We start from the raw sequence: 22,308 nt of genomic DNA, 5'->3' as shown, positions 1-22,308 counted from the left end.
TATATATATATTATCTTTCATATGAGATAAAAATGAGTTTGTTTTGGTTTGTATAACTCTAGTTGTGTTATATTATGCAAAAGTTTTGTTGTATGCTAATTGATAATTACATATTGAAAATGTTATATGTTACTTCACTTATAACAAATGGTAATATATGATGTGTTGATATATTAAATGTTAAAATATAATGAATTGCTAATATTTAAACACTGTTAAATGGTAATAATTAATAATGAGTACTATTGATGTTGAATTGTGTATTGTTAATTAATAATTTGATGAAAGTTGAAAGTTGTGTGTTATATAAAGTGGTAAAGTTATGGACATGTGATTGAGATATATGTCTAAGTTGAAATACATAAATGCTAGAGGTGAATTAGGTTGTTTTAAAAGTTGTTTCCCTCTAAGGTATATGTAGTTTTGGTGAGTAGTCGAATCATACCTTAGTTGAATGATTAACTGACGTAAAGTATCAAGTCGAGGAATTAGTCCTCAACTTAGTATTGGAGGGTTGTGATATTTGGAGAATAGTCTGTGGATCAATCCTATAAGTGACTTAATGTTGCAAACTAATATCGTTGTAGGCCCATACTTAAATTATTTTACCTTTACATAGTACCATACTTTATAGTTTAAGTGATGAAATATGATAAATCAATCTAACTTATGCTAGTTGTTGTTTTAGTCCCGTGTTAATCGTTATTTTTGACCTTAATGTTAGCTGTTATTTTCCAGTATTATACCACTTAGTGATTTTATATGATTAAACCACTTAAATTGCTTATCCTATATTGTAAAAAAATTCATAAGTTGATATGCATGACAATACATTGGTTACTTAAAGTTGTTACGTTGAGATTGTCATACATGTTGTAAGTTGTATTAGTTGTTAAAACTTGGGTTTAATGTTGATTTAGTTGTTAAGTTGTTTAGTAATTTTAGTTGATTAAGAGAATTGTATTGCTATATTGAATGTTGGACACATTGCTAAGTTGTTATTGTTGAAAATTGTTTAATAGTTAAATTTTGAATTATACTCTTAAGTTGTATGTTAATTACCTATTGATGGTATTTATATGTGTTTTCTTATGAAAGCTTACTTTTTTTTTCCTTGTGGTTGGAATTGCCATTACCATATTTAGTATGCAAGTAGAACAAGATTATATATATTACTTAGAACTTTATTGAGTTGTTGGAAACAATATATTTTTATTAATCCCTCCAAATATATATTTTTTAGACTTTGATTGAGACTCTAACCTTACTTGTAGTTTTTGAATTTAAATTGTATAAAACTTATGGTTAATTTTTCTTTAGGTAATCCATATTTCTATATATTTCGCCTAAATGATATATGTTTAACTTTCAATAATTTTTTTGTTGTTGTTGTAAATGTTGTGCCCAAGTTGTTACATCTATTATGTTAAGAATTTTGTCCCTTGGTACTTTTTTTATTTGATTTTAGGTGATTGATTATGAATTGTGGTGAAAGGCGTGAGCCAATGAAGTAAGGTGACGTGGCAAGAGAGAAGTGTAAAGGCACGGGAATATGCGATGCGATTGGGAACACTGCACCACCCATTAAATAGAATTATCCATTTCATGCGCACACAGTTAGCACTCAGCAGTGTAGTGAGGTTTGTTGCTTCGTTTTCCCTTTCCGCCAATCGCAACAGAATCCGTTATTCCGTTGAGAATGGCCTTGCCGGTGGTCGTCGACGCAGAGTACCTCAAGGAGGTCGACAAGGCTCGCCGCGATCTCCGCGCACTCATCGCCAACAGAAACTGCGCTCCTCTCATGCTTCGACTAGCGTATCTTCTTCTCTCTTTTACTTTTTCTTCAACCAAACAATTCATCTTAATATTACTCCGATTTCGAGTTTTCTCGACTTCTATTTCTTAGTTTTCGCTCGTACACGGTCAACGCTACGATCGTGCAATTTTATTTCACCTTTCCGTGTTTGAATTGCAGCTGGCACGATGCCGGCACTTACGATGCCAAGACTAAGACCGGTGGACCTAACGGTTCGATCCGGAACGAGGAAGAGTATTCTCACGGCGCCAACAGTGGCTTGAAGAAGGCTATTGATTTCTGCGGTATTACTTTTCTTGATTCCTTCGCTTTTATCATTTCCTACAATTATTATTCAATACTCAATTTCATTTTGCTATCGAATATTTTGTAGTGCTCCATGCTTGTTTATTTGCATATACTTTGTGTTATTTGAGTATTGAATTAACAGCAGGACGTATAGGTTTGAGTTTGATTTGCATATTGTCGTGGACTCTTAGTCGTGCCTTGTGCTAAATCGGACCTATTTTAATTTAACTCGCTTAGAATGTTTTTAACAGAAGTAACTGAATAAACCATCAATTTAGTTTTTAAAGTATTACTCTCTTTCCTAATTAGTCCTTAGAGTAACCAAATTATATATGCAGTCACTAAAATATTAGAAAATATGCTACATATTCCTCAAAACATTGAAAAGTCCTTCTAATTAGTTCCTCTCAACATGAGTGATTAGAAAAATATAATTGGGACTAATTTGATGAGTTTTCGGTACATTTTAAAGACCATTTAATATTTAAGAGAGGTGATACTTCAAGGACCAACTTGATTGTTTAGTCAAAGTAGTATCATTGGTTGGAACTATGTCGATCTCCATGTTTTTCTAAGAGTGGTCTTATTTTCTGGTGTCACAGAGGAAGTGAAGGCAAAGCATCCTAAGATTACATATGCAGACCTCTACCAGGTGATCATTTGTCTTAATTCAGTTGTTGTGAAAGTCTATTGAATCTGATAATTTTGTATTAAATTTGTTAGGTGAAAACTGAAAATCGTAGAATGGGGTTAATGGACTTCTAAATTTGCCTGGGATGTGCATGATAATTGATTCAGGGTTCCGTTTTCTGCCACGTTCAATTAAAATTACTCTTTTTGTACACCGTTTTTTATTCAGAGTCATGGATGCTGCTAGGCTTTGGTTTTTCCGTAGTGTTAGGTGGGGTTAGTTTATGACTCTTTTTCTTTTTTGTTAATTGATCATGATTGAATTTCAGTATGAAGAGGACGAATGAATATTAAAAGTTGCAGACTTAACATGCCTAGTGATTTAGTGCCTTGTTACACTTGAAACTCGTCCTCTTATACCTGCTTTGGACTAGTGATGTAGTGCTTTGTTACACTTAAGACTCACCCTCTCATAGCCATAATGTTTGACAACTCTAATGCGGCCGTGATATGTGTTCTGATTAACAGCTGCATAGCCTCTGACTGTGATGGATATCAAAGTCCTCGTGCAAACAATCACGTCTGCACCCACAACCACAATTTAAAACTAAAGACCGCGGTTGCAAATAGATTGACAAGCTTTGCCCAGTTAGTCGGCTTATTTGGGATGTTTTATTCAATTTTTTTTTCTTTAACGATGATAAGTTATCTTCATTTTTTTGCTCTATTACTTTTTTCATTCTACTTTGTTTGACGTTTAAGATTTCTACACAAGTATTAAGAGATGTAATTAATATTTTAGATTTCATAAAAGTTATTATGCAATTTTTTAATATACCCTTTATGTTTATGTTCATGAGATTTTCTCTCATATATACTAATTTTATATCTTCTGCTTACACAATAAATAATTAAGGATATAATATGTTCAATGCTTCATTGATATGACAATCAAAATGGAACATTTGTTTTTTGTTTAAACGTCAAATAACATGAAATAGAAGGACCATTTTCTTTCCAAAGACAACAAGGTTTGCTTGTTCTATTTAATTGGAAACAGGCTTGCTTTTCTTAGTCTTGTACCTTATGAGGTTCCAGAGTTTTGGAAAGTTGTCAAGGAATTATGCTGTGATGAACCATTGTACTATTGTAGACTTCCATTTTGTGAACTATAGTTTAGTTAGTTACTTTATGAAATTTGAGAGCATGCGCATTTGTATTTCCCTTAAACAAATTTCCGTCCTGCCTTAATTATTTAAACGACACTCGTTACCTGTTTCTGTGTTTCATACTTCCCACAAATCTTTCCCAGATAAAAAGGGAGGGGGAAAATTCCCTATAACAAGAATTCTGGGTAGCTATATAAATTTTGGAGCAAGTGCAATAATACACCTAGTGGTTGGTAGTTAAAAAATGTAAAGCAGTACAATTGAAGCTGAAGCTCCTGTGTTAGTTAATGGAATGAGTTTCAAGTTTTAATAGCTTAAGCATTTACCTGATTGTGGTCCAATTCTTTTGTATGTAGTTTTTGACATGCATGTAAATAACCTAGGTTTTATTTGGTTCAAAGGAGGGGAGGGGTTTTAATGGAGAGGAAGGGAAAGATTTTAATGGAGAGAAGAGGAAGGATGTGGTTAAAAATTCCGTGTTTGGTTAAGAAGAGGGGAAGAGATGAGTTTTAATGGAGGGGAGGAAACTCTTTTCTTGTTTCGTTCAAAAGAAAGACATTTTAAAAATTAATTTATTTTTGTACTTTTATAATTTTGAATTTAAAAAACTAAACTAAGAATATTTTAGATATTTTACTAAAAATATTTTAAATTTTCTCGAACTAAAATTAGATGGTGAAGGATTTTACTCTCCTCTCCTCCCAAAAATTGAAATTAACAAGAAAAGTTTATAAAATCTCATCTCTTCACTATATAAGATTTCTACAATGAACTGGAACACCATTTGATTTTCCTGTACGCTAATGTACTAATGTTAAAGGTTAGCAAATGTCGGCAATTTGATATTCTGAAAAATAAAATTCCCCTTAAGATTAGTGGAGCATTTACTGGTTTTTTTGCGTATATCGCATACAAGCCGATTAAATCCAGCGAGTGCACGAGTCCAGATTCTGTTCAAAGTTCAAACAGAGAGGAGGAGATTATCACTCATGTAGAGCTTACCTTGTATAAAACAATATCTGATTCATAACTAGAGAATTAAATTAACTGCCATATAGATTATATAAATCTGATTAGCTATTCATTTCTTTCTCTTTGTACTTCCAGCTTGCGGGTGTTGTTGCAGTTGAGGTTACCGGGGGTCCCACAATTGATTTTGTTCCTGGTAGAAGGGTATGTTGTGTCATACCTTCTGTCAGAATATTAATTGTAGAAATCACCGAATTTTGTTTTGTTCATATAATATTTTGTTCCTGTAGGATTCAAAAATATCTCCCAAAGAAGGTCGGCTTCCTGATGCCAAACAAGGTGTGTGATTAAATTTGTCAGTGGTAAAACTACTCTTCACCTGGGTTGTGAAAGATGTTCTATTTTTTTTTTTATTCCCTTCACAATGAACGAGGCTAAGAACATATGAAAGCATAATATATGTCAATGCTGTTGGTAGGTGTTCCACATCTCCGTGATATCTTTTATCGAATGGGCTTGAATGACCAAGATATTGTTGCACTGTCTGGAGGACATACGCTGGTAACTCTCCTTTTGTGTATATCTTTTTATTACTTCTTGTGATTATGGCTAGATATTCTCATTTTCTGCGGTCTTATAGGGGAGAGCACATCCAGAGAGATCAGGATTTGAAGGCCCTTGGACAGAGGATCCTTTGAAGTTTGATAACTCGTACTTTGTGTAAGACACGTGTTGTTTGCAATACCATTTTTGCTGTTTTACGAATACATGTTGTAGAACTTCTCATTTCTGCTCGCAATGTGGAGAGTTTGATTTTTATCTACAACTAAATTTCATTGTTAACATCAGGGAACTTTTAAAAGAAGATTATGCTATGCTGCTTAAACTTCCAACAGACAAGGCTTTATTGGAGGATCCTAACTTTCGCCGTTTTGTTGAGCTATATGCGAAGGTAATTGAAATGAGATTGTTCAACTCTAATAACCACCATTTGAAATTTGTTTGGTGCGATGTCCAAATTACCAATTAATGTTGCTCAATAGCGTTTCATGGGTCTATTTGTATACTATAAATACCATGAGGCTTATAAGTTTATTGCATTACTTATTTGATCAATCTTTTGGCCTGAGCTGTTGCATTAAGTAGCAGTTGATTAGTAGGATCCTTCTTCCCCGTAAGCGATGTGCTTTGGAGGTTACTGTGCTAGCTTGACACTTTAAAATGGTATTTTCCCCCTTGTGTTAGTTGGCTGGAAAAACCAACAAATTAATTTAATTCAATACGTGATAGACTTTTTCTCCATTGGTGGTCATGTATAAATAAAACTACTTCGGCAACAATTGGCCATAAATTGGTCTTGTTTCCTTCTTTAGACTATGAAACTAATGTTTACATTAAGCTAAATAACATGCTTGTTTGCACTTACCTATATTGTATGTAGAGTTGTAGACTAACTTATCTAATGCTTTTGCTCTAAAGTCTAAACCCATTAAAGAAAATTAAGAGCATTGCTATTTGCAACAACGTTCTGACTGCTGTTAATGCATCATTGAATTGCTTGAATCTGTCTGCAGTCTCATTTTTGTAAACACTGTCACTCTCGCAGGACGAGGATGCATTTTTTCGAGATTATGCTGAATCACATAAGAAACTTTCTGAGCTAGGCTTTGTGCCAAGTTCAAGGGCGACTTGTGTTAAAGATGGGACCATTCTGGCACAAGGTGCAGTGGGAGTTGTAGTTACTGCCGCAGTGGTGATCCTCAGTTACTTGTATGAAGTTCGCAAAAGAGGGAAGTAGACTTGGATTTATTTATCCCTCTTGGATGTTACGTTTGCGTAACCGTAACTGTGACCCATAATGTGCAAAATAGGGTTCATTTTTGCAGCTTCAGTTTCTGTTTTCTTAGTACCAATAAGAATAATGATACAGCCATTCTGACTTTATATAAATAGACTAAAATACTCCTGAATACTCAATTTGAGAGCAACTTCATAATATGTGAGTACAAATTTCAATGTTCCCTGTTACTTGTTCTCTGAAACGTTATTGGGTTAGGCATGATCAGAGACTAATTTGTCGTCTATGTTACGTGCGAGGAAATCAAATTATGAAAATTCGGACTGCACTGGCCGAGAGAATTATGAAAATCAGAGTTATTTTAGCTTTACCAGCGGAGAGAATTCTCGTTTAAGGGTTAACACGGAAGTCTTGAACTTTGGATCATTAATAATTGTACATCACTTTTGGTGCACGTACATACGAGCGCGTATATTGAACAATACAGGAAAACAATATTTTTAACATTAGAGCATTGAAGCACGTGTTGAATATAAAGAAGTTATCATAGTCTATATGATCAATTGGGGGGTTGAGGTCTATTTTTTATGTTATTCCGATGAAAAACCGCAAGAGGTGTGTAGCAATTGGCAATCAAATTCAAATGATCTCCCCCGTCCTCTCCTCTCTCGACTCTCTTACCTCGTCTATCAATTCAAAATCCATTAGTTGGAGGACACTGTCCAATTTAAATAGGAATGAAATGAAAAGCAGTGAAAGGAAGAGCTATACAACAACGTGAGACTGGGATTGAGATTTATCGGAATTTGCGGTTGGTGTCTGCCAGTACTTTTACAATAAGTTTTCTCCTTTGCGAGCAAGGTTATTATTGAATCTTAATTAATGACTTTTTTAAATCTTATCCACTATATAGAGTATAGACAGCAGAAAAAGTTCAAGTCCAGGAAGGAAGACACATGTGGAGGACAGCCAAAGAGGTAGGTAAGGGCTCTTATAAGTTAGGACAGCCTCCCACGAGTACCTAAGCACATGTCAAACTCGTGTTGCTGTGCTGGCTGTCACCATACAGAAACAATCATGTAAATGCAAATCGTACGCCACAGGCTCTTCCTCTGTATGAGAGTGAGACGAGTTCCTTTTCCTTTGAATTTTTTTAGATTTTCCCATGTGGCTAGTGTTTGCATTTGGTGTATTGGGGAGAAAAGCTCTTAGGTTGCTCCTCCTTTTTGGGTTAGCTAAGAAGGCCATTATAGGATGATCTCTTGTAATAATTACACCCAACTGATAGCGACTATGGGTGATGCTCAATTTATTGATGTGTTCAGTGCAGTTTCGCGTTTCATCTAACATTTATTATTGGTAACTTTAGTATTATACGCACATTGCATCTTTTGGCTACCCGTTGAAATAGAGTTAGGTAGTGTTGTTGCCTCACCAAATAAAATATCATAAAATGAATGCCCATGATCATAGTTGAGTTGTTCATTCTCTTTAAAAACAGAGGATAAATTTGTTTTGCATATCAGCACTAAAATAGTGTCTAAAACTTATGTTTTTACTTGGGTGTGGTACTGTAACTCAAGTCATCATGTACCACCATAGTTGAACGTATAACTGAGGGATGATTTGGTCTAGAATTGCAAGTACAGTCAGAAAAAAGTGAAAAGGTGGGTGAAATACTCCCAAATAATTACACCCATGTGGACTGAATCTTTTCTCCACAATCGTGCTCTTCCTCCTTGAAAGGAACTTGTACCCATGAGTATTAACTCTTACCATCCACTTGACGTTCCCAGGGAAAGAGAAAGAGTGGATAACTACTACAATAATATGCAATTGGGGGAGCGAAGATGACAACGAAAAGATACATGAGTCCCCCGATCCCAACCTTTCCCCAAACTTGTAACACAAGGTTCGGGGGAAAGAGAAATACGAAAAGTGGAAGTGGAAGGTAAACCAAAGCCCATGTACAACCACAACCACACTCCCTCATTTCCCATTTCCCATTTCCCATTTCCCATTCTCCCCTTCTCTTATTTCAACATCCTTCCTTGCACCCAACCTCCAACACTTCTAGAAACTTGTCTATTCTCTCTCTCATGCATCATAATGCACCAATAGAATAAAGAAACACAACTACCATTACCACCTCTTTGCTTTTGCACATGAATAGCCAACTACTGATACATTTCTTTCAGGGAATTGCCCGTTGCAACTAACTTACCGAAATTAAACTCACATGATGCTCTTAAGGCATGCTATTGGTTGGTTATCCACATATAAATTCTGCATATATTATTAACTAACTCTATTAAAACATTAGGTGGTCATTTTCACGGAACAAGTAAAAATAAAATTACTGAATAACTGTGATGTGCCGTAAAACGAACTATTATTAGAGTATTTTAAAAATTACGTTTATGATGTAAGAAATGAGAAACATTGATGACCAAACGTTTACAGAAACTTTTATACACATGATTAAACTACCATTATGCAGTTATCAGCTCGGAAACATCGCACCGTCTTGTGTGCATACACACATGTAAGTTATTAAAAAACAAAGTTTAGATAGATGAGAGGTTGTAACATTCCAAGATAATAATAAGAATCAAAACTCAAACGTGTTAAGGTAGGTAGATCCTTCTAATTAAGTCAAATTTCAATATTAAAAGTCTCTCTAACTTCAATTTGATTCCATTGTCACATGTACTGTAAAAGAACTAGCCATTTCTTTAATTCTAAATGATTAACTATAGAGATAGCTTACTCCTTACATAACCACAGCTTGACATTTTACTCAGCAATTATTGAGAACCGAATTTTTTACTTGGTACATGATTAATAATCAAGTTTGGGTTTTATATTAGGGGTAAAGCGTATGAGATGTAAAATATGTTGCTCTTTTCCTAAAAAGGGGCAAGAGATCACATCTTGTCTTGCCTTGCCCATACTTTAATACATTCTACTTTACACCAACCTGAAGGTTACCCATAGTTAATGTCTTTTAACTAGTTATATCATTGATGCAAATATAGTATAAATATATCATCAGATAGGGAGAGAGAGAGAGAGGGAGAAAGAAAGAGCCAACAGCCACTCTCTTTAACCTGTCTCACCAACTCGCATCTAGAAGCAATTAGGGTCACCCTTCTCTCTCTCTCTCTCTCTTTTGTGTGTGTTCTGTCCCCTATCCCTTGGAGTCAAAAGCCTATAAAACCACACCCCCACTCCCTCTTGAGCCGGCTTCGTTGTTCCTGCAATCCTATAATCATATCATATCCTCTAGAGTAAGGAAACAGAGAAAAACAAGACAAGAGAACTCAAGTGAATTGTGACCATGGGAAGGTCTCCTTGCTGTGAGAAAGCTCACACAAACAAAGGTGCATGGACGAAGGAAGAAGATGACAGACTCATATCTTACATTCGAGCACACGGGGAGGGCTGCTGGCGCTCCCTCCCCAAAGCCGCCGGCCTCCTCCGCTGCGGCAAGAGCTGCCGCCTCCGGTGGATCAACTACCTCCGCCCCGACCTCAAACGCGGCAACTTCACCGAAGAAGAGGATGAACTCATCATCAAACTCCACAGCCTCCTCGGCAACAAGTAAGAGAAATGGATCAAAGCCTGATGGAAGAGATAGTATATTAGTAAAGCACAACCTTTTCTCAAATTGTAATACGATGTTGTTGTTGTTGTTTTAGGTGGTCCCTGATAGCTGGAAGATTGCCCGGGAGAACAGACAATGAAATAAAGAACTACTGGAACACTCACATAAGAAGGAAGCTTTTGAACAGAGGAATCGACCCTGCAACTCACAGGCCTCTTAACGAAGGCGTTTCCGCTGCAACTGTGACTGCCACTAACATATCTTTCGGCAAACAAGAGCAACAAGAAACAAGTAGTAGCAACGGAAGCGTGGTTGTTAAAGGTTCAATCTTGGAACGGTGCCCTGATTTGAACCTTGAACTTACCATTAGTCCTCCTCGTCAACCTGAGAAGACCCTTTGCTTTGTATGCAGTTTGGGTTTGCAGAACAGCAAGGACTGCAGCTGCAGCGTTGCCAACACTCCCACTGTCAACAACACTTCTCCTGCTTCTGCTTCTGCTTATGATTTCTTGGGCTTGAAAACCAACGCTGTTTGGGATTGCACCACCTTGGAAATGAAATGAAAACCATTACAATTAGTTAGTGCTGGAGAGAAGTGAGAGAATCAATTCTTTAATTTTGAATTTCCTCTCCTATTTTCTTTTCTTCTCTTATTTTGTATAAATAATTAGTTGCTGATGCATAATATATAGTACCCGTACAGTTCTTCATTATTCCCCACTCTTGCCTTTCTTTTACTGCTTCCTCTTAATTTAATTGAATCTAGTGGTAGTGATTCAGAGATCATGAATTTCATTTGAGTCTGCAATACAAGTCTATCTTTCCATTTCCAATTTGAATGAGCTCTTTTCATTATATTTTACTCTATATTTGTATGTATATGATTCAATTCAATAACTTATCTGCATCATCATCAGTTCATCACATCCCGAGTTGTAGTTAATCTTTTCTTAATTTTTTAATGAATTAATTTACTTACATCCGAGCCAGAGTTTGAGTATATAATTATTCGCGGCTTCACATGGATGCATCAAACAATTGCGTTACAAATCTTGTGATTTTGTTGTTCTTGGGATGAATATTATGTGTATGTGTGTGTGCATTCATGCGTCATATATATATATATATATATATAAAGACCACTAAGCCTGTGGGTGATGATCTTCTTTTCCCTTTTTCTTCCTCTTTGAATTCTATTTGGAATCTTTTTGGAGGCTTTCGGGCTTGTCTTTTATGGAGAAAAATTAAAAGGAAAAAGGAGATGATAGATATATCCATGTATACACAAACAGTGAATGGATAAGCTGGGAGAGGAGGAGAAATTTTTGACATGGAATAAAATAATGTTCCCTACATTTTTAAATATAAGAAATCTCATTTTATTTTTGTATTTGTCTTGATTATAAGAGGTATAATTTCCCTCTTTTTTTTTTTTTTTACCATGCCGTTCCATTCTAATTACGATTTTATGACTAAATTGAAATCAAACTCTGATATTCCGTATTAAGAAATATGAGTTTCAAACTACGGTGTTAGCATCTTTTGGTATTTACATAAACTTTGTCATGTATTTACATGAAACACGTGGCTTAGCAAATGTGAAAAAATAAAATATTTTGAACATAGTATCTTGACTATGTTCCAGTTTTCCACTGATTCACGGTTATAGGTAGCTGAATACGTATGAAGTAGTGATACATAGATAAAACGCGTGAATGAAGAAACAGAGTCCGTAGTACCACATGTTGTTTGGTTCTACCAACCTCATGAACATTTAATTATTTAGGCCATGCTCCAACCAACTTTTTAACTTTGGCACATATAGATGCGAACATACCTAGATTTTGCCCAACTTTATTTACCTTACACAGAGATCAGTATGCACTATGTTTTTCTAAATTTGGTGATACGTAGTCTTCATGCCTTAACCATATTTACAAACAAGTTAGAGAAGGTAAAAGCTGGTTGGATCCATGGATCTGACACAATTATATTAATTAGGTACTTAATTGGTTTCGTCAGGTTAATTAAACCCTCAATTAGTTGTATTGAATGAGCACCCTTGTTTTCAATCTATATCCATATTCATGGTTAGTTATTTAAAGAATGTTTTGTGGTGGTTTTAGGTCATATAATGGTAGTTGCGTGATTATCTTTCTTAACTTTTTGGGGTTTAAATGATCTGGTTGCTTGGTGCGGGTACGCTTTCTCAATACTAGCGAGCTACTAGCTAATAGCTACATTATTATTGCGTATTGACAATATATAAGGAACTTTTGAATAGGTAAATGGCATAAATCACATTAAAAGATGGGAACAACTAAAATGAAATTGGCAGTAAATTGATCCTACCAATCATTCAAATTTTATCTGCCGCATTAACTCAGGGTCATGTCATGGGGTCACACATTGGATTGCCCACTTCTGGGTGGCTTCGATTAATGGGGATGTTTTTCCCAACCTAATAACATTACATTTTGAAAATGTGATATGATATTCGTCTGAAAATGTTTTATTAGACCATAAAATACATTTTGAAACTCTGAAAAACGTTTGTGTTTGTAATAGTATTAGATAGTAACTAGGAGCGTAAAGGACAGAAGGGGTGGTAGCTAATTTTCAACCAGCTATGCCCTTCCCATAGATAATGGGGAACCATCAACCATCCCTTTTACCTTTTTCCTTTTTCAAAAGTGTTAGGTAGAGACATTAGAACCTTCCATCATATATTTTTATTTTATTTCTTCCCTTTTATTTTACTTACAGCTCCCAAGCCTCACCAAATTTGTGGTTTTTCTTTGATAAATACCGCAGCCAGCATGTGCCCTAAGGTAGGGGACTTTAGGTTTTTTAATTAATTGCTTTCTTAGACCCTCTAATACCAATTTGGGTTCCTTCTCCCTTCTCTGCTTTCTAAATCCTCCATATTGTTAAATTGGTTGAACCTCCTCCACATCACATGCATCACTTCTAGTGGGTCCTCTTCGATTCATCTCTAGATCCTCAACGCATCAACAGATTACTAAATATTACTTTGCCCCCTATCCTATTTATAAATAACATATCACAAAATATTAAGAATACAATTACTTTTAATTATTTTTATCATAAATTTAAATTTTATTCTAAATATTGATTGTTATATGTAGTATTAATTCTAAGCATACTAGCTCTTATAAAATGGAGTTAATAATAAATTAAAGATATAAAAAATTAATTTTAAATAACTTAAAAAATTAATGATTATTATTTATAATCAAAACTAAATAAAAATATTATAATTAGATCAGAAATAGACAAGGATGCGTTACATACGTTTGGTGGAGTTGCTTTTATCTAACATTGTTTTGGATATACATGTGCAGTGTACATATAGAAATGGATCACATAATAATGTTGATCGTACCTTAACCAACTTTGATAAATAGCAGCACACATGTGTACATTATATTTGTGGCCATTCCATGGGGTCATTTATGTGTACATATTGTGCGGACATCTACCTCCCTCTTGGTAAAACTGTTGCTAATTATTGGTTCATGGCATCTTCTCTTTTTCTTACCCACTTGTTACTAATTTCTTTTTTGCTAATTATAGGCATGGTTTGCTATATATAGAATTTAGATTTCACTAAGCTTTGGATATTCGTTTACGAAGATCGATGAACAATATTGCTATAAAATTTGTTCATCTTGTTCAAGATTGAGTTGGGTTAAATTGGGGTTTTTTTTTTTAAAAAAAATGCACAAATCTAATCCAACCCAACCTGTTCAATTTTGATCAGATTGAGTAACGGGTTTATCCAAATTCAATCCAACCCAACCTGCTTACACACCCCTATTTATTGATAGACTTGGTAGAAAATGGAATATAAAGTAATAAAACTAGGGCTTACAACTTAAACAAATTAATTATCACTTGTTTATCTCTTTCAATTACATAATTTCTCTACGGTGCATTACTCTATTCAATTATCATTTATAAGTGTTAGTGTGTTTATAAGTGATTTTCATGGAACTTATGCACAATCAAGAATATGTATTTATAAATGTATTTATATATTTTGAATTTTGTTTATAAATAGTTTTCTAATAAAAATGTGCTTTTAAAATACGAACTAGAGTATATCTTTTGAGCAAATAGAAAAAACTTACTAGGGCAGAAAATTACAAGTGTGGAAAGGGATTGAACAAAATTTGAGGGTTCTTCCTTCAATTGACTCATGGTTGGTACCACTCTCAAAAAGTAGGGATACTTTCCCTTCGTAATTAACAATTAGCAAACGAGATTAATGTGGGAGTTAGGCATCTATCTTTAATCTTTCCCTTGCTAAAAGTGGGGTAGGCATGGAGCAGGTTGTACTAAATTTAGGATTTGGGAGATATAGGTCACAGCCTCACAGGCATGCACTTAAGACATGGAACTAATCATTTTGTCCATACTTTGACTTGATCACTTAGCCACATAATTTTCCAATTTATTTTCAAGACAAACTTTCTTCTTTCTAGAGATACGCAATGCAACAACATAGGCACATAAGGAAGTTAGAACTTGGAGGAAGAGACCAAGTTGCCCAGGAAATACTCATCATGCAAATATACTAATCATGAAGAAATGCCCACTGATTTTAAGTGGTTAATATTATAAGATTCTATTTATTCATGAGAAATAAACACGTACTAAAAAAGTTTATAACATCGTGGTGTTCAACCATATAAGCTAAATTTCTTGATTTAAATTTTGTTTCTAAGAGTTTATAAATATCTTATTTTATTTTATAAATACTTATGTGAGAGTGTGTTTGGACAAACTTATAAAATATTTTATGAACAGTTTATCAAATATTTTAAACTTATTTTAATAATTTGTTATGTATAACTTATTACTTATGGAAAAACTTATTGGAAAATATCTAAGTTTGAATTCTATTATTGATGTAAATAATTTTATTTTTATCTATTTTTCAATTTTCACTCAAAACTAGTTTTATATATATATATATATATATATATATATATATATATATATATATATATATATATATTATTACTTCTTTCAAAAAAATTTGTTTCTCTTTATTTTTCTTTCCAAATTTTTTCAATCTCTTCTCTTCAAAATTCACATTCCTCTTATTATAAAGAAAACCTCGAAACATTTTTTTTCTCTATAAAATAGCACATCTAGAATAAATATGTTGTTAATATTTATACAATAAATTTTTTTACTCATGATTTTATAAAATATGTAGAATTGATTTTTTAATTTTTAAAGGAGATGATTCTTAATTTTAAATCATGATTGTATATATAATTAATTTCTCATATTTATTATTAATCTTATTTTATTATAAACTAAAATTAGGTGAATGTGATTATTTTTTTAAGTATTATTGTGATATATAATTTTATTTTTTAACAATTATTTTGTTACTTTTTTATATTTATATTTTTTTTAGTCAATTTAATTTATAGTTTTAAATTTTTTTAAATGAGATAATATTCTAAATAATGATACATCTAAAAACTTTAAAAATTATATAAGTATTTGTTAAAATATATATTGAAATACAACAACTTATTAAATTTTAAGCACTTATAATATAAATTTTTATTACATAAAAATTTATTAAATCAAATCTTAGATAAGTTATTGTTTCAAACGACCGAAAATTGAATACAATATTTCATAGAACGTTTAATAAAAAGAAATCAAAAGTGAGATAGTAAAGACAAACATATTTTTGTATAAAGTAACATATTTAAACTTTAATGATATCATCATTGTATTAAATTCAAAATTTAAAATTCACAAATCCACAGGAGTTACTAAATTCTTAAATAGATGATATGGACAACGCTACTATTAACCTAAGAAAGAAAACTGTATGAAAATAAACTGTGATAATTCTTCATTGCCTCATCAACACAATACAATTGAGATATATAGTGAAGGTGAACCCTAGGAATGTAGATCCATCAGGCCCACTACGAGACTTAGTGGAAGATAAAAAACATTTATACGATAACATCCTAGCCCGGAAGCAATACGAAGCCCAATTAAACCTTGTAATCCTTAAGCCAGATTGGGGGATGCCTATCCCTGGTCCTGCGAAGGGGCCTCGCATCATTACCCACCCCTTGAAAAATGACTTCGTCCTCGAAGTCCAAAGGTGAAGCTGATGTGGCAGTTGTGTTTTTAGTTAACGGCTCAGATGTGGTCATGGTTGGAGAACCACGAATCAAGCTTTGATCCAACGGCTGTGCGGAGACGGAGCCTTCTAGATGCGCGGAAGTGGAGCCTTGAAGTGGACAGTCAGACTGGGCAGCATGATTAATTGCATCAGTTGTGGGAGAAGAGAGAGAGAGTTCGAGGGAAGCTTCAGGGGTATCACCATGGATGGCGGCGATGGCTCGAGGGGGGTCGCCGTGAAACTGCCGGAGAAGAGAAACATGAAAGACCGGATGGACCGCCGCGGATGGAGGCAAATCGAGCTCGTACGCGACAGCGCCGATGCGACGCACCACCTGGAAGGGCCCTTGAAAACGTCGACGAAACTTTTGCGATGTGGAACGACCCAAGGATAGCTGGCGATACGGCTGAAGACGCAACAAAACCCAGTCACCGGGATTGAAGGTAATGTCTTTACGTGATTTATTAGCCTGAGCCACCATGCGTTGACGTGCACGACGAAGGTTATCGTGGACAGCATGCATAATCAACTTCTTTTGTTGCAGGAGGGAGGCGACTGAAACAACCGCGGCGGGTGGCGACACAAAATCTGGAACAGCAGGAGGGGCGCGACCATACAAAGCTTGGAATGGAGTCATGCCTAAAGCTGAGTGAAGTGTGGTGTTGTACCAAAATCTGCTAAGTGAAGGAAGAGGTACCAACGGCGTGGAAAGTCCCCCGCAAAGCAACGTAAATAGGCGGTTAGCACTCGATTAACCACCTCTGTTTGGCCGTCAGTTTCCGGGTGGTAGGCGGAAGAAAAACAGAGTTTGGTACCATGAAGGCGAAAAAGTTCACGCCAGAAGGAGCTGAGGAAGACTTTATCTCGATCAGAGACAATGGTGCGAGGAAACCCGTGGAGGCGGACAATTTCTGTCATGAAACGGGAAGCCAGGGATGAAGCATTAAAATGTGTAGGCAAGGCAATGAAATGCGCATATTTAGAAAGGCGATCCACGACGACCCAAATGACTGTGTGCCCAGCTGACGAAGGAAGATGGGTAAGGAAATCCATGCTAATGTCACTCCATACTTTGGCTGGTATTGGAAGAGGCTGTAACAAGCCTTGCTTCTTAGAGGTAACCGATTTATTATGTTGACAGGTGGAGCACGAGCGGACAAAAGCCTTCACGTCCTTGGCCATAGACGGCCATGCGAAAGAAGCCGCCAGACGCGCTAAAGTGGCCTTGACCCCAAAATGACCAGCCATAGGTGAGGCGTGAAACTCGTGCAAAATGGATGAGCGTAAGGAAGGAATCTCGGGGATGAAAAGCCGGTTTTTGAAATAGACCAAACCATGAGCAACAATGAAATGGGGCTTGGTGGTTGTAGCGGAGGAGAGCTGTTGAACTAAAGCGATACCATCCGCTTGAGCGGAAAAGAAATTTTTGAGCTGCTCAACGATGTCAGGGATGATGGTGGAGATTGCCAAAAAGATGAGCTCATGGCTATCAGGAACACGGGACAATGCATCAGCAACTCGATTCTGCTTCCCAGGTTTGTACAAAATTTCATAAGAAAATCCCTGTAGCTTTGCTGCCCATTTCTGTTGATCTGGTGTTTGAAAAACCTGAGAGAACATGTGTCGTAAGCTTTGTTGATCTGTAAAGATACGGAAATGATGCCCAATTAAATATTGCCGCCATTTTTTTATTGATTCAGTAATTGCATACATTTCCCTTGCATATGCAGAAGCAACTTGGAGTTTAGAACAGAGCTTTTTACTGAAGTATGCAATGGGATGGCCAGATTGAAGGAGAACCGCGCCAACTGCCGTGGATGAAGCATCGGTTTCAATATCAAATGAAGCCTGAAAATTGGGTAGGGCTAACACAGGAGCAGTAGTTAGGGCCTCTTGTAAATTCTTAAATGCTTGCATCTCTGTATCAGACCAGTGAAAAGAGGTAGTGGAACGTAGTAGATCTGTGAGGGGTGCGGCCAAGGCTGCATAATGGCGAATAAAGCGCCTGTAAAATCCTGTAAGGCCCAAGAAGCCACGCAGGGCAGTGAGGTTACGTGGGGGAGGCCAGTCTAATATCGCTTGGACCTTTGAGGGGTCTGGCTGGACCCCCTGGGCTGATATAATGTGGCCCAAGTAGTGAATAGAGGAAACCGCAAATGAACACTTCGACAACTTAGCAAAGTAAGAATGGTGAGCTAATAACTGTAAAATTAAATCAACATGAATAAGATGATCAGTAACAGAAGAACTGTAAATCAAAATATCATCAAAAAAAACCAACACAAACTTGCGTAAGTGAGGTCTTAAAAGATCATTCATGGCTGCTTGAAACGTGGCCGGAGCATTGGTAAGCCCAAAGGGCATTACTAAAAACTCATAGTGACCGTCATGAGTGCGGAAAGCAGTTTTGTGGGTGTCACTGGGGTTCATCCTAATTTGATGATACCCCGAGCGCAAATCAATCTTAGAGAAAATAGTAGCATTGCCCAACTCGTCTAGTAATTCATCAATGGTTGGAATAGGAAAACGGTCTTTAATGGTAATGGCATTGAGAGCCCGATAATCAACACAAAAACGCCATGTATTATCTTTTTTTCGCACCAATAAAACTGGGGAGGAAAACGGGCTGTGGCTTGGTATAATTAAGCCGTCCTGTAATAATTCAGAAACAATGGAGGAAATGGTGTCTTTCTGGGCATGAGGGTAACGGTATGGTTTAACATTGACTGGTGAAGAGTGAGGGAGGAGGGTGATGTGGTGGTCATGGGAACGAACTGGTGGTAATCCGTGGGGCGTATGGAAAACACTAGAGTATTGGAGAATTATGTTTTGAAAATCTGGGGAAAGGTGGGAAATGAAGTTTGGAAGGTTAGTAGGTTCAGGATCTGGTGAAGGTATCTGGGTAAAAGTTAATAAATGTAAGGAGGTAATGGCGTCATTGTGTAGGAATTGGAGAATTTGTGGGTAGGAAGCTGAGTGGGGAGGTAGGTTGGTAGATCCCAGTAAGGTGATAAGGGTATGATCGTGGGTAAAGGTCATGCATGGAACGGAGAAATCGGAAACTATGGACCCCAATGTTTGTAACCAAGCAATACCCAAAACCAAATCTGCCCCGGCAATGGGTAAAAGATAACAAGGAATGATAAATTTGTGAGATTGAATGGTGAGATCTACATTAGGACAAAAGCCCGTACATGGAATAGTGTCACCATTGCCAACCATAACCTGGAAAGGGGAAATTGGGTGAATGGAAAGGTTTAGGTGATTGGCTAATCGAGGTTGTAGTATATTATGGGAACTGCCCGTATCCACCAAAATAGTAATAGTAATACCCGCAATTGACCCTAGAAACCTGAGGGTTTTGGGCGAAGGGGAACCTATAAGTGCTTGAGGGGAAAGTTGGAGAGAAAGAAGGGTGGAGTCTATGTGGGTTGGGGAAGAAGGAGGAGAGGGGTCAAAAATCGGGGGAGTGGAATGAGGGTCCGCGTCTTCTGTGAGAAGAAGAAGAAATTGTTTGGGCTTACAACGGTGAGTGGGGTGAAACTTCTCATCACAGTTATAACACAATCCCAAGGCACGTCGCTCTTGGAGTTGGGCTTGGGTCAAACGTTTGACAGGCAGAGTGGGGGAAGTAGTGGTAGAAGGAACTGGGGAAGACGGGGGGGCTGGTAGGGAGGGTTTGGGTGGTGGAAGGGAAGAATAAGGTTTGTGAGGAACAATGCGAGTGGAGGTTCGAGCTTTGGAAGCTGATAATTTGGATTCAACTAGTTTAGCAAGGTCAATGGCTTGGTTGATGGATTGGGGACGGTGAAGGGCTAATTCCTCTTGAATTTCAGGTAATAATCCAGAGATGAAACAATGTAATATAGAGTCAGGAGATAAACCGTATACGCGATTTGAGATGCGTTCAAACTCCACCTGGTAATCAATGACGGAGCCCTTTTGGCGAAGTTTAAATAGCATTTGTTGGTGGTTTTCATAGGACGACGGCCCAAATCGCAGCTCTAAAGAACGAGTAAATGACTCCCAATCCTGCAGCTGGTGGTTAAAATGCATCCATTTAAACCAACTTAAAGCATCACCCTTCATATAAAACGAAATCATAGGCAAACGTTGCTCAGGGGCCACATTGTGAAACAAGAAAAATTGCTCGGCTTGAAAAATCCAATCTAAAGGATGTGATCCATCAAAAGGGGATAATTGGAGTTTAGGAAGGCGAAGGGTTGGGTTGGAAGGAGGGCTATGCGTATATGATGAAAATTGTTGAAATGGGTTATGGGAAGGCCCAGGGTTATGAGGAAATGGGGTAAAAAATAGGGGAAAAGGGGAGAAACCTGGAGGTTGTGTGGTGTTGGAAGAGGGCCCAGGGGTCATGGGAATCACAGGTGGGGTTGTAGAGGTGTTGGCGGAGTGAATGGGAGCACCGTGGTTTGGATTAATTGTAGAAAGGGCTTGAACTTTCTCAATCAGGGTGGCAATGGTACCAGTGAGAGCATCATGACGGTGAGCCATGGCTGCCTGGAGTTGGTCGATACGTTGATCATGTTGCTGAGTAATGGTGTTGAGATGCTCCGTGAGAGCCTGCACAACATCCTCAAGGTCCTTGTTGTGCTTGGGGGGCATGAGGGTCGATGAAAGCACCAGATGATATGGACAACGCTACTATTAACCTAAGAAAGAAAACTGTATGAAAATAAACTGTGATAATTCTTCATTGCCTCATCAACACAATACAATTGAGATATATAGTGAAGGTGAACCCTAGGAATGTAGATCCATCAGGCCCACTACGAGACTTAGTGGAAGATAAAAAACATTTATACGATAACATCCTAGCCCGGAAGCAATACGAAGCCCAATTAAACCTTGTAATCCTTAAGCCAGATTGGGGGATGCCTATCCCTGGTCCTGCGAAGGGGCCTCGCATCAATAGACTTTATTGAGTAGGTTAATTTAGTTGAAAGAGTTAATCTTTAAAGAAACTTGAAAGAAAAAAAGCTAGAGTTATTTTTTTTTTTTTTTACATTTATAAATGATAATTGTATATGTAATTTTTGAAAAGAAATAATATTGTTTAGATGAAAAAATAAATAGTAAATTATACCAACACTATGTGAGATTTTGTGAAATTTTACAACCTTTTTTTTTAACGTTTATGTTGGCATGTCTTTAAAAGGACGCAATAATATTTTTCATGTCATTAAAGAGTTAATTTAATGTCTAAAGAATTTAGTGTAATATTTTTTAAAAGAAGTTAGCATAGATAGAAAAAATTGAAGATGTGTGTAGAATTTCATTAAACTTTAGGAGTATATGCTCAATTTACTCAAAATAGATTTTAAAAAAATTACTCAAAATAAAACCGCATCTCTCTAAATTATATTTACTCACCGGATGCACAACAATATTTCTGAACATAAACTATTTAATATTATAAATTAGGATTAATTACAGTTATGGTTAAAGAATAGGAAGAAACCTTCATTCAAGTATAATATTATTTGAATATTAAAATTTAAATTAATCAAATTGTTTTGTCTATAGTTTAATCTATCATCTCCTTTCTCACATTAAGTCATAATATTTACTTGTAAAAAATAATTCTTATTATATTGTCAAAATAATTTCATCTAAATATTCAAGAGTTACTTTGTCTCTCTAATAACTAATTTTATTTAACTCCCATAGTCTTACATATATATATATGACAGGATTAATGGTATTGCATCTCGAGACTTGCACCTTTAATCAAAAGAATTGATTATCGTAACTTAAAGATTATGACTCTAACAATGATTAAAGATAAATTTTCCCCAAACAACCTAATTAATCTAGGTGACT

At 36.0% G+C, this 22,308-nt stretch overlaps 3 protein-coding genes across 3 annotated transcripts; 2 read left to right on the top strand and 1 right to left on the bottom strand.

Annotated features, from left to right (window-relative positions):
* Positions 1–1,596: 1,596 nt before the first annotated feature.
* On the top strand, positions 1,597–6,900 carry APX3 (ascorbate peroxidase 3). Its single transcript, XM_020358760.3, has 9 exons — positions 1,597–1,815; positions 1,976–2,100; positions 2,707–2,756; positions 5,011–5,076; positions 5,163–5,211; positions 5,351–5,433; positions 5,513–5,592; positions 5,722–5,824; positions 6,479–6,900. The coding sequence occupies exons 1-9, from the start codon at positions 1,700–1,702 to the stop codon at positions 6,668–6,670; spliced, it is 864 nt and encodes a 287-aa protein (XP_020214349.1). The 5' UTR covers positions 1,597–1,699; the 3' UTR covers positions 6,671–6,900.
* A 2,786-nt stretch (positions 6,901–9,686) lies between these two features.
* On the top strand, positions 9,687–10,990 carry LOC109799030 (myb-related protein 308). Its single transcript, XM_020359507.3, has 2 exons — positions 9,687–10,273; positions 10,372–10,990. Exons 1-2 carry the CDS (start codon positions 10,011–10,013, stop codon positions 10,838–10,840), a joined length of 732 nt encoding a protein of 243 aa, XP_020215096.1. The 5' UTR covers positions 9,687–10,010; the 3' UTR covers positions 10,841–10,990.
* A 6,116-nt stretch (positions 10,991–17,106) lies between these two features.
* Positions 17,107–21,090, bottom strand: LOC109804701 (uncharacterized). The gene has a single exon (XM_020366530.2). The coding sequence runs from the start codon at positions 21,088–21,090 to the stop codon at positions 17,107–17,109; it is 3,984 nt and encodes a 1,327-aa protein (XP_020222119.2).
* Between the last annotated feature and the right edge of the window lie 1,218 nt (positions 21,091–22,308).

The sequence above is a fragment of the Cajanus cajan genome, chromosome 8 (genome assembly GCF_000230855.2).
Source record: "Cajanus cajan strain Asha chromosome 8, NIPB_CcT2T_4, whole genome shotgun sequence".
Taxonomy (NCBI): Eukaryota; Viridiplantae; Streptophyta; class Magnoliopsida; order Fabales; family Fabaceae; genus Cajanus; species Cajanus cajan.
This window is presented reverse-complemented; position numbering and strand designations above follow the sequence as displayed.

Excerpts from the sequence above, each read along its gene's own strand:
- APX3 (XM_020358760.3), top strand. The coding sequence starts at position 1,700 with ATGGCCTTGCCGGTGGTCGTCGACGCAGAGTACCTCAAGGAGGTCGAC. Across the intron at positions 2,757-5,010 it reads CATATGCAGACCTCTACCAG|CTTGCGGGTGTTGTTGCAGT; the intron begins GTGATCATTTGT and ends TTGTACTTCCAG. Across the intron at positions 5,077-5,162 it reads ATTTTGTTCCTGGTAGAAGG|GATTCAAAAATATCTCCCAA; the intron begins GTATGTTGTGTC and ends TTGTTCCTGTAG.
- LOC109799030 (XM_020359507.3), top strand. The coding sequence starts at position 10,011 with ATGGGAAGGTCTCCTTGCTGTGAGAAAGCTCACACAAACAAAGGTGCA. Across the intron at positions 10,274-10,371 it reads CACAGCCTCCTCGGCAACAA|GTGGTCCCTGATAGCTGGAA; the intron begins GTAAGAGAAATG and ends TTGTTGTTTTAG.
- LOC109804701 (XM_020366530.2), bottom strand. The coding sequence starts at position 21,090 with ATGCCCCCCAAGCACAACAAGGACCTTGAGGATGTTGTGCAGGCTCTC.